Source organism: Barbatula barbatula (assembly GCF_947034865.1).
Source record: "Barbatula barbatula genome assembly, chromosome: 12".
Classification (NCBI taxonomy): domain Eukaryota; kingdom Metazoa; phylum Chordata; class Actinopteri; order Cypriniformes; family Nemacheilidae; genus Barbatula; species Barbatula barbatula.
The window spans coordinates 9,316,725-9,332,875 of NC_136775.1; the positions used below are offsets into that span (position 1 = coordinate 9,316,725).

At 37.7% G+C, this 16,151-nt stretch overlaps 1 protein-coding gene across 1 annotated transcript; it reads left to right on the forward strand.

Moving 5' to 3' along the window:
- Positions 1-6,165: 6,165 nt before the first annotated feature.
- LOC306901417 (soluble guanylate cyclase 88E-like) lies at positions 6,166-14,071 on the forward strand (the record flags this gene model as incomplete). Its single annotated transcript, XM_079469140.1, is given in 17 exon segments — positions 6,166-6,207; positions 6,211-6,293; positions 6,439-6,571; positions 6,670-6,844; positions 7,892-7,983; positions 8,086-8,343; positions 8,452-8,593; positions 8,733-8,858; positions 9,169-9,289; positions 10,238-10,367; positions 10,539-10,685; positions 11,550-11,696; positions 11,776-11,932; positions 12,075-12,184; positions 12,279-12,368; positions 13,066-13,184; positions 13,708-14,071. Coding segments are annotated over 17 exon segments (2,436 nt in total).
- Between the last annotated feature and the right edge of the window lie 2,080 nt (positions 14,072-16,151).

A 16,151-nucleotide genomic window follows, 5' to 3' on the forward strand; every position in this document is an offset into this window, starting at 1 on the left:
CTGATAGAAAAACAGGCTCTTATGATTGATTAAACGCTGCCGCCAACTCTGCCACAGGTGATTATGGGTGATTGTGTTTTCACATGGCTGTTTGTTTTAGATTTAAAGCCACTAAAAAGGCCATTAAAATTGTGCGCGATTGTGTGTGTTGGGGGGTTGAGCGGATGAGAAAGTGGGTCAGGTTTTGTCTACAATACATTGTTTGGGGAACCAAAGTTCCTCGAAAGAATAGTAAACCTGAAATGACCAATATTGTGCCTCTTGTACTGGTGTGGATGTAAGCATCACACAATTTGTCACACAACTACATAACAGCATGGAAACCTTTGGATATATAAGTAGCACACATACCAGAGGTCTAAATCCAAATTGTATCCCTGTTAAATTCTACCATCCTGAAGCCTTTCTGTCAATTGATCTGCAGGAGCTTCCCAAGCCTCATGGCTTTTTTGATTCCGTATGAAATTTCAAACATAAAGCCAACGTCGCACAGACAGATTATGCCATCTTTGCACAATTATATTTTTGGCAGATGTTAGTCCTGCCAGGCTAATCTTCCTTTGTTTTTCTATTAATCCTAAATCTGAACAATCATTAAGAAGTAAACACCTCGCTGTGCAAGTATTTTTTTTTTTTAATAACAGATACAGCAAATGAGATGTTTTCTCAAAACTCATAAACCTTCTCGCATTCCTACAGGGTATGCGTAAAATCACGAAGATACTAATGCCATTGTAGAAATGGCCTGTTTTGAATGATGCAAAATGTACTCACAACTATAGTGTAAAGACAAAAAGAATCATGTAATCTTAACGTGGCATGAAGCGACCTGTTCCCCTCACTGGAGTGATGGAAAACACATTACTCATAGTAGCATTCCTATACACATTTAACTTTTAAAATTAGAGAAAAACTACAGGGTGCACCTTTATAAACACACCCTGCCCATCCTGTTCTCAAACAGCTGTGGCCAAAATGAACCCCACTAATGCAATTACAGAGCAGCTGTTGTGCATATCACAAAGGTGCATAAGTGAGTGCAAGTGTGTGTGAGTACTGAAGGAAGAATCTGTATACATAACCATGCAAGCTGTGGCCCCAGCAGGGCTGAAATTGGATTAGTGTCAGCCTTGATAAGACAGAGAACAGTAAAGGGAAGAGTGAGGAATTGAAGAAAAGAGATTTGGCTCTAGTAATTTTATTTCCAGATCAGGCGGTTGAAGGTATAAAGGGAGTGCTATAGTGCTCAGCGCAGTAAATGGAATATTCATCCTCTGATTGCCTCTCTATCCCTCTCTCTCTTTCTCTTCTTTCTCTCTCTGTCTGTCTTTGTCTGTATTTCCTTGCATTCTTTATCCTTCTGCATTGTATTTGATGTCATTCAGATATACGTAATCTTGATTCCCTGCTTTTGACTCAGAGCTGTGAGATCTGCTGTATAGTCTAAAGGGAGTTGCTATGGACAGCATTGTATTTTGGTTTGGATGGTTCTCGTAGGTGGTAAAAAGGCCTAAGCATCATGTGTTCTCAAGTGAAATATGCCGGGTAGCGCGTAGTGCAAACTTTTGGTTTTGTTGGTTCTCGTATGTGGCAAAAAACCCTAGTTTAGTGAGCATCATGTGTTCTCAAGTGAAATATGCCTGGTAGCGTGTAGTGCTAACTTGGTAAAGCCAGGTCTTTAGGAGGCTTGCGGAGCAAGGAAGAGCAACTGTGGTGGAAACACTTAGGTCATCCCATCTTCTCGCTGTACTTTCTCTTTATTGCGATTAATATACTGAGATAAGTTACTTTGGTATCAGGTATTTGATAAAAGCATAACTGTAATGTGAAGTTTAGCCAAGGACACCATGAATCTCTACACACCTACCCACACTTATCATCCATCAGCTCTAGAGTGTAAAGTGTTGTGGCTGAAGCTGTGTTCTGAACCTCTATTTAAATGGTTGAGTGCATATTTATATTTAAGGGCATTATAATGATTAGGAATCTTCAAATTGATTAACATTGGTGGTTACAGCAGAAGAGCCACAGCTATTCTTTGAGAAAACCTCAGATGTCCAAATTCACATTTTTTTAATACTGTGTTTTCAACATTGACAAGCACTTTTTAAAACATTTTGTTGGTTAAATATCTGCGAAACCCTGTGACAAATATAAAGGACGACGCTAATAATATGGCAAAACATATATATTCACAAAATATGGAGATCCAAGCTTTCAGAAAGACATCAGCGATATATTCCTGATACAAATAGCTGACAAATAGAATAATGGAAAACTTTTATTACAGATATAACTATGAAAGAGTGTCCTTAAAGTCTCTGATGCTTAATTTGAGAAACACAAAACATTCATAGAAGAACCTAAATAATTCACTGCATGTTTGATGTAAGAATATCTGTATGTTGTGGTTTTTTAACAGCATAAATGCACTTTACGGTTTCAAAACTGTAAAAATACATTTTAGTTTTTGTATAACTGTGAACAGCTTTTCTATTCAAGTTTGAAGTTAATCCAAATGCTGAACTCTTAAATATCAACATAAACGCTTGCAGAAAAAATAGCAGGTACCTCAAAGTAAAACTTAAGTTAAGCTACAATCGACTAAACCGGAATAGCTGGTTTTAAGCACTTCATACTTAAAATTAAATGCTTTATCATAGCATGACTGAACTCCACACTTTGTTATTAATAATTTCTTTAAGAGCCCAGGATAAAGACTACGAGCTTCAAAATGGCTTTACAGTCTACTTCTTTAAACAGAGATTGTTAAAAAATGGTTTTGCACTCCTATAACTCAACATTACTGGGGTAGTATCAAACAACCATCAGATCGAGAAGAGACATCCAGACGCCCTTAGAACTAGAAATGAACTGGTCAGAGATGCAGTAACAGTTTGTGTGGTTAAACTTGATATAACAATCCTATTGATAGACTAAAAAGTTAAAGGCACTGTGTGAATTGTGGAGAGAGAGAAAAAGAGAGGACAAATGGGAAACAGACGCAGACTGGTATTCAGGATTCAACTATGGGGCATAATAGCTTCTGGCTTGTCTGCCAAGAGATTTCCATTTCCAAAATGTGTGAATTATCCACATTGCCTTTGTATGGTCACGTTCCTATTAAGCAAGAGGCAGACTCATTCCTTATCTTCTCCAACAGGGACCACACAATGATTTTCCAAATACTGACTGAGTTCATATTTTAAAATGTGGCGATATTTCCATGAACTCATTCCGGTGGTAAATATGCACACTCATTGAATTACCATTTATGAGGGGAAACATATTAGATATTATGGAGATATTTGTATTCCTTCCTTCTACTGCCGGTACTCACGAGTCTGGACTTATTATGCATTAAATCCATCAGGGCCAGAACACAGGACGTGTTGCCATGTAATATTAATATTTTTATAATATTTTTACTGTAATGGCAACACGAGTCATCCATCATTCAGTTTTGGATTAGACACAGGCAAAACATAAACTACACAAGCACTATGCAAGTATACACAGCACCAGCTGGAGGTCATGAAACTGTATTTCTTTATATATTTGAAGATTCAATTAAAACATGCCTTGATTCAAGAGCCTCAATTTTATTACCTGAAACAACAAATCAATAAAACGTCTCACATAATTATTTTACCGTCACAAACATTCTGAGGAGGTTTTCAGAGCATTGACTTTTGGAACCGTAAGCACATTGTCTTCCCACACATGCATGCACACGCATTCCCATATGCTGTATTGAAATACCACACACGCACACACATCAGTCTCCACTGAGAGGTCCTGATTTGCCTCACAGATAGACTGACAAATCATTTTAGAGAGACGAATCACAAAACTAAAATGCTAATGCACACAAATGATGGAGGCATTTGTTATTCAGAAAACTCAGAGGCAAACGTACCTCACTAGATAGAAACTAGATAAATGTTCAGGAGCATGTTGAAAGTATGCTGCTGTGGGCAAAATATAAGATCTTCTAATAAATCTCTACAAACGTTTTCCATGCAAGGACAGTTCAATTCGCAGCAAACATATCTGTTGTTTTAAAAAATACCACACGCACATAGCAAAGTGCATGTGCCTGGTGAACTAAATGTGTCTTCTAAAAGGATGGAATAGACTGAAATTAAAGCCATTATTCATTGATAATCTTTCTTTCCAGAAAGCTTAAAACTCAATAACTGTGAGGACTGCCTCATTGAGTCAGTGAGTTGAACAGTGAGCCTATTTCATGAAAGAATTCTTCTTTAGTTCAATTAATGAACCGGATCGGCTAGTAAGATGCTTTCACTGATCTGGCCCTCGAGTTCAACTCACTGAATAGATGATTCACAGCCACAATCTCCGACTATATGGAGACGGTGATGTAAAAGTTCTTATAAAAAAAACGTGTTCCACGAAAAAAATGAAAATACCGGCACAACTGTAATTTTGGGGGTCAACTGCTGCTTTAACTAACAGAGACTAGATATGAATACGGTTCCTATTTTCAAACTGAAAATGGAGAGAGGTAGTATGTGTAAGAGTGAGAGAGGATGATGTGCTGAGAGAGTTGTATTGGTTGACTTTAGAAACAAAGACATGTTCATTTTTGGCCTGCTTTTTTGAGGGCAACACGATCATCATTCACTCTTCTCAGGTTTGTGTCACACACACCCCTTATTGCACGGTCCTGTACTCCTGACAGGATGCTCATGTGTCAACATGCACGCCCACGTGTGCACTTATACACACATTATGGGCAGGCAAAATATGATGTAAGATGGCCAACTGTGTTCCAAGACACCAACAATAATGGGTTTTCATAAAACAAAGCACAAAACCTGAATCATTTGAGCGTTGACTCTAGTGTTAGCCACGATGTATCAACAGTGGCCCCTAGCGTGTACTTACGGTACTGCACATTCGTACAATAAGTCTTCAAAGGTAAGGGAGAAAATCTTTTGTTTACCTTTAAAATAATAGTAAATAAATAAATACATTAAAAGCAAATATAATAAAAATAATTGTAATGGTTAAATAGATACAAATATACAAAAAATAAGAAAAATATTTTAAATTGTATTTATACAGAAACTAGTTGGATTGTGTCAGTTTAAACAACAGAAGCTTTGTCCATCTGTTTGTCCACTTAGCCTGTTATTTAAAGAGTCAATACGTTGCCAAGTATTCAGGGATTTAGGTAACCACATATTGAGTACCCCAACCCCTTATTTAATGAAAGGTATTTATGGAGTATGTGTGAATGTTTTGCCTTCTTTAATTATCATGCTTTACATGAAAGGATGAATTTATTTCTAGACAGATCTCCATAGGAGGTCTTAGAAAAATTGTGTTTGCCTAATATTTAGGTGCCAGAGAGTGTCGTGTGTCGTGTTTAGCACCTGCCACAAACACACCTCTGCTCTCTTGTATTAGCCCATGTGGTCCTTGTCCTGACACAAAAGAGCATGAAGTGCTTCAGGTGCCAAAAACAGGTGGCCAAAAAGAGAACGAGAGAGAGAGAGAGAGAGAAAGGGAGTGAGAGAGTCCTGCTTTAGCCAAACTCCTCTACAGCCTTCTACACATTTTCTACACAGTACACAGCACTGTGGATCTGCAGGTAAGCCACATACGATTTCTTTTGTACATTTCATTTATCTTTTATTGATTAATAAATACATTTGGTAGAATAGTTATCAAAAGTGATTGATATATCATACATTATTTAAAACTTTAAATTACACGGCATGTGATGTGTTGAACGTAATTTGAACATGGTTGTTGTAAGCACAGCCATGCAAAACAACGAACTAGTTCCATCAAAAGCATTTTATGTAAACAGACAGAGTTGTACATGTAACACATTTTTGATTCTATCTCAGATTGTTTTACATTACTCATAAGTGTAGGCAACAAAACAAAGCTTTGTGCACTATTTAAACTAAGTACATTTCATTTGTAATTATTTAATTTAGTCATAATACTGATTAAACTGAGTCTTCTTGCATAATGAAGTCTGTTAATTTGGGTTTGCTTCATTTTTGCCGATTACATTGATTTTCGTTACCAACCAACATAACAGATACAGCAGATACAGTTACCCACTCTATACTGCCCACTGCTGGCTGAACAGTTTTCTGGGGCAGTGAACTGGAGGTTCCAGAGATGTATGGCCTGTATTTGGAAGCGGTGAATGACTACATAAATTAATCATACGGAGAGGACGTATGGAGACTAATTGAGGCTAGAGCAGAGATCCCTTACCTAAAGTTTGTTCGACACCAGATGTACAAGTGAGTTCATACTGTACCTTAATCAGAGTCAGATATCTAATAAATGACATGTCATATTGACTTTGTCGTATTGGATTTGGATGTCATGTTGCATTTTGCAAACACTCGAGTTGCGGTTTTACTGTATTGCTGTTTGTTATTATAGTGATAATCTTTTCCTACGATTGGCAAAGGCAGCTGGGGAAGTTTTGAGAAAAACTCATGATGAGCTCATGTATGCTTTCGGGGTCTACATGGTCAAGCGGATAGGAAATTATGGCTATGAGAGGATCCTAAAGGTGATATACAATCTTTGTAGACATGACTGGATGTAGTACAACATGTTATATACTTTACAAAAACAGGTTTTAAGAATAATATACAGTATATGTCTCAGGTACTGGGGCGCAATGTGCGCGACTTCATCAATGAGCTGGATAACTTGCACGAGTATTTCCGTTTCTCATTCCCAAAAGTCCAGCCACCCAGTTTCTGTGTAGAGGAGGAATGTGAGACCAGCCTCACCCTGCACTTTCGCTCAACCAGAAAAGGCTTCACGCAGTTTGTCAAAGGTAACTACTAAAAATGTTTATTGTCATCATTCTATATCATTACCGTCAAGTAAGTCAAAACCTATATGACTTTCTTCTGTAAAAAACAGAAGGAAATGAAATTTTTACTCACTGGGAATATTACAGAATTGATCCTTAAACTTTTTCTGAATAATGAAGTAATGAAATAAGTGAACAATAGTCTGCTCTGCACTGACTGTTGCAATATAAGATTATTTCTACATGTTTTTTTGTTTAAAAAAATCACAATGTTTCTAACAGAGATAGTCCACCCCAAAAAATATCTGTCATCACTTATTAACCCACATGATGTTTTAATGCCTGTACAGTATATGAACCTTTCTTCTGTGGAAGACAAAATATATTTTGAGAAATGTCTCTGGTTTTGTGTCTATACAATGGGTTCCAGTGTTGTTTGGACCATCCGTCTTTAAAATAGCATCTTTTGTGTTGTGCAGAAGAAAGAATGTCATATAGGTGTGAAATGACATGAGGGGGAATAAATGTTACATTTTTATACTAAAAGGTTTGAAATGACAAGAGGGTGAGTAAATGATGGCAGAATTGTCCTTTTTGGGTGAACTATCACTTTATGACTTTCTTCCACAGACCACAAAAGAAGATATTTTGAAGAAAGTTGGTAACCAAGCACTGGCCCCCATTCACTTCTATTGTATGGACACAAAACCAATGCAAGTGAAGGGGAGCCAGTTAGCAACATTCATCAAAATATATTCTTTTGTGTTCTGGGGAAGAAAGAAGTTATACAGGTTTGAAATGACAATTCTAGGGTGAGTGACTGATGACAGAATTGATGTATTTGGATGAACTATCACTTCAAGAATCAACCATCACAGTAATTTTGACACAGTTACCATGTTGACAGGACAAAACGTGCATCATAATCATTGTTTAGATATTAAAACCATCCTCCAGAATCAAAAGACAGAGATGTTTGTTCAGACCTTAGACTAAGAATGCTGGTCAGTCCACAGTGTTCCCAGGCTGTTTAAAATTCAAACAGCGCCTCTTGTCACTCCTCTGCAGGGCAGCTCTCTCAGGTGGGCAGACAGTTTTACAACACAGACATCGAGGTGGAAATTTTGTCCAAAGAGGAAACAGAGAAAATGACATATGTGGTAGGAGACCAAAGGGACAAGACATTCGCCTTCCTCTGTATACACAAACCCTGCTAAATTGTTCTTTATTCTCACTGTTGTACCTTCTCACCTCCTCCGAAGGTGTACAAGATGAATTTTGACAACGCTGCGTTTAAGCACCGTGTGCCTCAACAGAAAACAGCTCCAGGCTATGAGAAACTGCCCATGAAGAGAGGAATCTTTTTCGACATGTTCCCCTTCAGCGTGATTTTCCGCAGGGACATGACCATGTATCGGATCGGAGACGGTTTGAAGGAGGTGTTTTCTGATCTGCAGGGCAAAAAAGTCAATGAAGAATTTACACTGGTGCGACCCATGCTGGAATTCAGCTGGGACAATGTGAGTGAATGGGGAGAAATGGGACGGTAGCAGATTAGATTAAAGGCCTGCTGATGTGACCAACATATGTTGTGTTTTGTTTTTACTTGTTCATATGTTGTGGTCTAGATCTACACCCACCTCAACAATGTGTTCGAGTTGCTGTCTAAAGCTGTGGTAGAGAGCAAACAGAAAGTCAACATTCCCAAACTCACCAAAGAAGAACCAGAGGAGAAGGAGGAAAGCAAGAAACCCAAAAAGGAAGAGAGAGGTATGTTTCCTGCATCAATGATCGCAAACAACGTCTTGTCTAATAATTGCTGCGATATATAAGACATGTATACTCCTTTATTTAGAGTAATGCAACGGCTTAAAAACATCTCATCTCGATTCCTGTGCCGTTTTCTCAGACATTAAGGTGATGGAGGAGATAAAAGGCACGGACCAGGAATACAGCAGTGCTTTGCCTCAATACAACAGCTCGGCAAACTCGGGAGGAGAGGACATTGAGCTGTTAGCTTTTCAGACAGTCACCGGTTAGGGATCTTCTTAAGTGCAGCCCTTAATGGCCTCCATCAGCATCTCTGAAGATCTAGTTGTTTGCTTGTGTGATATAAAACGCTTTTGAGAAAACACTTCTCTGGCATAGGTACTGATGCAAAACAAAAGCTTGGAGTTCTATCAAATGAATGAGATTACACTCATTATTTAAAGTGTTTTGGGAGCGGTGCCAGATAAATTGGAAATTAGCGTGCTCAGACGGCCTTCACATCACTCATATCAATACGCTAATTTAGATCCTTTGTAAAAGCAGTTAAAAAAATACATTTGCTCTCTCTCGATCAGGTAAGTGCAGCGAAACCATATTTGAAGACATGCGGGAGCCCCCTAAAAAGCCTCTACATCTGAAGGGTCAGATGAAATACGTCTCGCAGTGGGACTCCCTCATCTTCCTTGGAACTCCAATGTAAGCTTTCACAATCTCACCCCTCTTTACAGTATAGCAGTCTGCACTAGGGGAAGACAGAGGTTCAGTTTCTATAGCATAAAAAACGGATTTTTAGGAACAATAGACCAAACAAAATAAAAGTGAGTATTTTAAAGTCCAGATGTTTAAGGACTGTCCTTGGCTCATGTATGCTTTTGGGGTCTACATGGTCAAGCGGATAGGAAATTATGGCTATGAGAGGATCCTAAAGGTGATATACAATTGCAGAAACTAGAAAGATTCTGATAAAAAAGATAATAGAAACCATCATTTTCCATTAAAATATGGTTTTTCTGTCTATTTAAGAAGTTATAATGGTTTTAAAAAGATTTGTATCGGTTTTAGTGGAAACTGTGATGGCTCTACTGGTATATGATGGATTCTACTGGTGGAATGTTAAATCCTATTGCAAAAATGTTTTAATGGAAAAAGCTAATGGTTCATAATGGTAATTTAATGGAAACCAATATAATTTCTGAAATGGTTTCTATAGTTTCTTTTCAGCAAGGAGGAAGGAGAACCCTGCCCAAAATACAAATGAAAATCGAATACATATAATGTTTACACTTGGAATTGTATTGGTTTAAATGGAAACTATAGTGGTGTCTACTGGTATGTGAAGGATTCTTTTGGTGGGATGTTATCTGGCAGATGGGAACCAACAGAACACAAGTCAAATGTATTGGAATATTGTCCAAAACACACTACATAAAATTATTTTGTAATGGTTTTAAAGGAAAAGCTAATGGTTTATAATGCTATTTTAATGGAAACCATTAGAATTTGTGTGATTGCTTCTATTGCTTTTCAACCGTAGCTGTTGAACCACAGTCTGTTTTGTAAAACAAAGTGTGTTAGTAAAAAGATTAGTAGTAAAACTTAAAGCAATGCGAATGCTAATTTTAAATGTATTTTCCTCTCTGCCAGTATTGAGACAGTGGAGGACATGATAAAAATGGGCGTCTATGTTAACGATTTAAACCTGCACGACTCGAGCAGAGAGCTCATTCTGTCCGGAACACAGCAGTCGGCCGAGCTGCAGCTTGCACTTGACCAGGTATGAGTCCAGCTCATCAAACATAACTTAAAATCTTTCAATGGATAAGAATGCAAAGCACAGCTACAGTGAAGTTGTTGCAGCCAAATTTCTCCTCCAAATTTACGAGTCTACGTGTGTGAAGAATTGACATGCGAGTGACGGCCTTATCTCCCACTGTGCCACCTACAGGAGCAGCAGAAGTATGCGCAGCTGCAGGAGATCATTAAAAAGCTGGATGAGGAGAAGAAGAGAGGGGACTCCCTACTGTACGCAATGATACCCAAAGCCGTGGCAGACAGACTGCGCAAGAGAATAACAGCCCTGGAGACATGTCAGGTACGGATACATGCCGAAACGTGTGCCGCATACACACACTACTACACAAAAACCAACAGCACTTGTTAATACACACAACATTTACACACACACTTTTCCAACCATGCATTTACAAAACAGACATATTTAAGGATAATTCACACAAGGAACACTGTAAGTCTAATGTTGGAAAACACAACTGTCGTTTTTGTTGGTGTTTGTCAGATCAGTGTGAATTAGCCTTAAGACCACGTTTAGATAAAAAAGGCATAAGCTTGATGGTGTAAATCATTTAAAAAACTGGTGATGCATATGGCCGCCATCAATAAATGTAATAAGAGTTTGGTGCCCCTGGTATAGACTGGCACTTTGACTCTAAAAAGGCTAAAATCTAAAAATGCAAACTTAAATATAGGGCTGGGCCGATAAACGACATCATATCGTGATAAATTTCATGTTGATAACGATGATAAAATTTACATTTACAGCCTTTTAATTTGTTAAATGTACTGAACAAACACGCCCTTACTATTATCAATAGTCAAGATGAGATTGAATGAACTGGTACATGTCATTCATGGTCTAGTATCCTATGTGTTGCAACAGTGCATTTCTAATAAGGTAATATCAATGACGGTTTCATTTATTTTGAACTGCTTTGAAAGTTAACATTTCTTATTTAAAATATACTTTATGAACCCATTGGTTTCTTTGCTTCAGTCATTATTGGGATATTCTTGAAATAAATATTGTTATCGATCAACATGGGAAAAAATCATCGTGTTTATATTTTTGCCATGTCGCCCAGCCCTATTTAAATATGAGAAAAGCACTCAGAAAATAGACTCTGTTCTTGATCTTCACTTTGCTGTCATGTTTCTGCAGGTGTTTCCAGACGTGACCATTCTGTTCAGCGACGTGGTGAAGTTTAATGAGATCTGTATCCACATAACCCCTATGCAGGTGGTGGACATGCTAAATGAAATCTACATCGTTTTTGACACACTCAGCGAGAAGCACAACGTTTATAAGGTAATTAAAGTAACGCCAACAAAAGCAATCCGTCGGCAGTTGAAAGCCTCAGTGAATGATAACCAGTGTTCTTCCACAGGTGGAGACCATACGTGATGCCTATATGGTGGTGGCAGGTGTGCCCAATAAGACCACGTTCCACGCCCATCACATCTGTGACAAGGCTCTAGACATGCTGAGCTCCATCGATCACCTGAAAGATCCCTCCACTGAAGACAACATCCAGATCCGCGTGGGTGAGTGTACCTACGCACATCTTTACATAAGTGTAAAAGAATATAAATCTTATAATATCATTGACATTACGGTCTACCTAAATGCTTTTGGGTGCTACAGATTCCTGACTGAAACAGTGATTTTGTGGTAGTTTTTACCCAGGCATTCACTCTGGGATGGTGGTGGCTGGTGTAGTGGGTCTGAAGATGCCAAGATATTGTATGTTCGGGGACACAGTAAACACAGCATCTCGGATGGAGTCAAATGGCGTGGTTTGCTTTTTTCTTGTATAGCAGTAGTAGAAATTTCTGAGACTGTTTGGCCAAATGATGAAAACTAATTTTCTCTTCCTTTGTGTGTGGTTAGGGTATGCAGATCCACATCAGTCAGACCACCAAAGATCATTTAGAGCATGAGCCATACATCATTGAGGAACGCGGAAAGATTTTTGTAAAGGTAATGCTGTCTATTATCATCACCACTACCATCATCTATGTTATGCAGTATACATATTCACATCCTCTAAGTTTAGATTAATACAAGTGATGCACTATCGGCCGATAGTTTAGAAACAGCCGATGATCATGGCTGAGATATCCTGTCAATCAGGGGACGGGAAAACGCAATGAATGTATTCTGTGTATATAGAAAAGATTAAGTAACATTACCAGTTTGATGTTCAATATTAATAGTCATTTTATGAATTCATAACATTCAGAAAGATAAGAAATATTAATTTAATCTTCAAAATCAGTAACAGCAGATATCACAATAGGTTATCATATCTATTGAGAAATTTAGTATCGGTGCATCTCTAATCTATTTATTTACAAATATAGTTAAGTTGTTATTTTACTTGGTTTTAACATTTGTAGTTGTAATACAAATAAAACAGAAACTGCTTCTGGGCCAGTTGTTTATGTCTTACCAAATATTCCATAAAGGTAATATTTTACATTATTCCACATGCAGAAGAGTTACTAAGAAAAAAAGATCTCACGTGAGCCCCATAAGGTTATAGTAGGTCTACTGCATGTAAAATTAAACACCTTTTTAGGCAGATACAGAAAAAATATTGAGAGCTCCTTAATCTTGCTTATTATAAAATCAGTGTGAAAGGTGTGAAAAAGAACTCTAATCTTTCCCGATAAAGGGTAAAGGTTATATGAAGACATACTGGCTCAAGGGAAAGAAAGACCTCTCCTTTAAGACTCCAGCAGAGCTCAGATACAACAATGAGCAGAAGGACTCTGAAGACAGAAGCTCAAACGGGTATGTGAGGATTAACTTAAAGGAAAAGTTACAAAAATGTAAATTCTGTCTTCATTTAGTGACTCTCACTTTGTTCCAAATCTATGTGATGTTTTAGTTTTCCGATGAACACATATATATATATATATGGAAGAATGCCTGTAACCAAACCGTTCTTGGCTAGCACCATTGACTAAAAATGCTTTATACATGAATTTGTTCTGATAAACACAAAAGATGATATCTTTAAGAATGTTAAAATACAGTTCAGGGGCACCTTTGACTAGCATTTTAATGTTTCCTGCTATGGTAGTCAATGGTGGCATATTTGGTTACAAGCATTCTTCCAAATATCTTTCTCTGCGTTCCTCAGAACAAAGACATTTAAACAGCTTTGAAACAACTCGAGGGTGAGTAAATAATGACAGAATTTGTATTTTTGGGTAAACTGTCCTTTTAAAATACAACACCATTACAGCATGCACAGTGTTTTGTCTTTGTTCAAAAAACTTCTATTTCTCTTAATGTGTCTTTACCCCCTTAGTTCCAACAGTACCAACAGTAAACATTCCCCATCTGACATGAATAGCCCCAATGAGGAACAGGTTGAGGGAAAGCCTACTCCTTCTGACCTTCCCCAGGACACCCTACCACCACTAGAGGGCGCCTCAGACCCAACCACATTCATCAATGAGTGCCAGGAAAAAGAAAAGGCGAAAAAGACAAAGAATAACAAAGGAGGAAAAGCAGACAATGCATCTGGTAATGCACAGGAGAGCACTTCCCCTGCTGGGTGTCCGGAGAACACAGCTCCAGAGCTAAACAACAAAAAGCACAGTTTCAGAAGCCAATACTCACAATTGCCAGCCAATCTCCCCATGCGAAGCACAGCCTGCAGTCTGCTGTGACAATCCTGGAGAAATTGGTATGATAGTTTAACACAAAACGACTGGCCGTGCAGACTTCTTTTCAACTTGTGTTTCCCCACTGGAAAATCCATCTTGAGATCGAAGCTGTGCTTTGGTACATCATGGCTGGATTCAGGCTGGTCTGAGTTGGTGGACCAGCTGGTAACTGGATTGTTGCTGGTCCAAGATGGTCTACAGACTTAGAACACAGCTGGCATGTTCCAAAGAAAGGACTTACAGCTCAGATCAGACGGACCCATGTTTGATTATCAGATCAGATAGAGAATGATCAGACAACTGAATTTGTGTGAGCAAATTTTGCAATTCTAGACTGTGGCACATAAATAAAAAGTTTCAAAGCAGATTTCTCTCATATCTGCCAAAAATAATTGGCTTTGTAGCTTTGTTGGGAAGTTAAACTGCATGATATTTCTGGAACATGATTTGACATTTCGGTATGAAAGTCAATAAATCTGAATAATATTTTGGGTTTCTGGGTTTTGGGGTTTTTGTCCTCGCATTTGGATACGGAGCAGGACATGATAACATATGGATCAAAAACTGTTAAAAAAAATCCAAGAACATATATCTGTATAAACATAAATCTGTATAAAAACAAATCATAACACTCTCTTTAAGTATCAGTTTGCCAGCAGATCAAGTACAGTCTGGTTGCCACTTCCTCTTTCAAGAGTTTGAAAAACTGTCTCTTAATATTTTAATTTAAGATTTGAAATGTTATTTCAGTATTACACATGATGTGCTGAATCATTGTTTTGATTAACTTACCTCATATTTATTAAATGTGATTGTTTACATAACACTTTTTTAATTCACTGTTTATATGAGCACTGTGACATAGTAAAACAGGTACATTGCTCACCTAAGAGAAAACACATCCGTCCTAAATGAAACGTGAGCCCTTGCAAATCAAAAAGACATGCAACTACATTTAGAAAGATCTGCACACATAGGGTAGGCACAGATGTACAAACACACGCCCACAAATACAACACTTGTACATGTAAACACACTGAGATACTAGATAAACCAGGAAACACACCAGTATGACCAGTAAAATCCCATCGACATCGTAGTTATGTAGATGCACACATCATAAACAGTTAAATAGTGTTTATGATAACAACAACATGCATTTAATGATATCATAACAAAATGCAATCTTGAAACGTGTATTCTTTGTGAATTAAACCAGTTATTTACATATTCACAATTTCCTGGCAGGCCAAGCCTACATTTAATTCAGTAAACAAAGCTTTTTAGCTTTCTAAACTTGCGGTGTCTCTGAAAAGCATTACACACTTGCAGACACACAACATGACAGATATCATTCAGTGATAAAGAGGAAGCCATCAGGAAACCACTTAAACTACACTTCCTGTCTGTTGCCATGGAGACAAGCCAACATTTTACAGAAAAACTCAAAACTGCTGTGTGAGCATGTTAGAATTGACATAACTAGTCTACTATTTATACTTAAAAATGAGTCTGGCTTAGATGAGGATCTAACCAATACTACACCATGTAAACACCATGTCTTTATTTTTAGAGCCAAACCACATGCATAGATTTCTTTTAAAGTCCATATGCATAAGTACCTACACCCAGATGGTTTCCATTCAGATAACAGACAGATCAGCCATTGGCTCCCATTACTAATGCACAGACATGAACCCAAAGAGCGGGTTTCTATCACAAAGCACCTATTCTTTGCCAGTGATTTCAAACTTTAGCCACTAAACAATAACATAAGTTTGCAATAGAAAATACAATACAAAAGCTCCTAGTGTACAATCCATCTTGTCATAAATGACAGCACATTAAACAAACAAACCTTTTTACTATGCACATTAGTATATTGTATTTTATATTATAGTTAAGTCAATAAAGTCAAAGGAACTTAAATAAGAAAAAGTTAAAACAATTATTACAACAGGGTTTTACTCATGTAGTACATCTAAAAAGTACGATAAAAATAAGCGAATCAGTGATTTGGAATTAGTTTGTGTGCCTCTCTACACTGCCTGATACCTGAAATAGGTTTTCGTGTGATCATGTT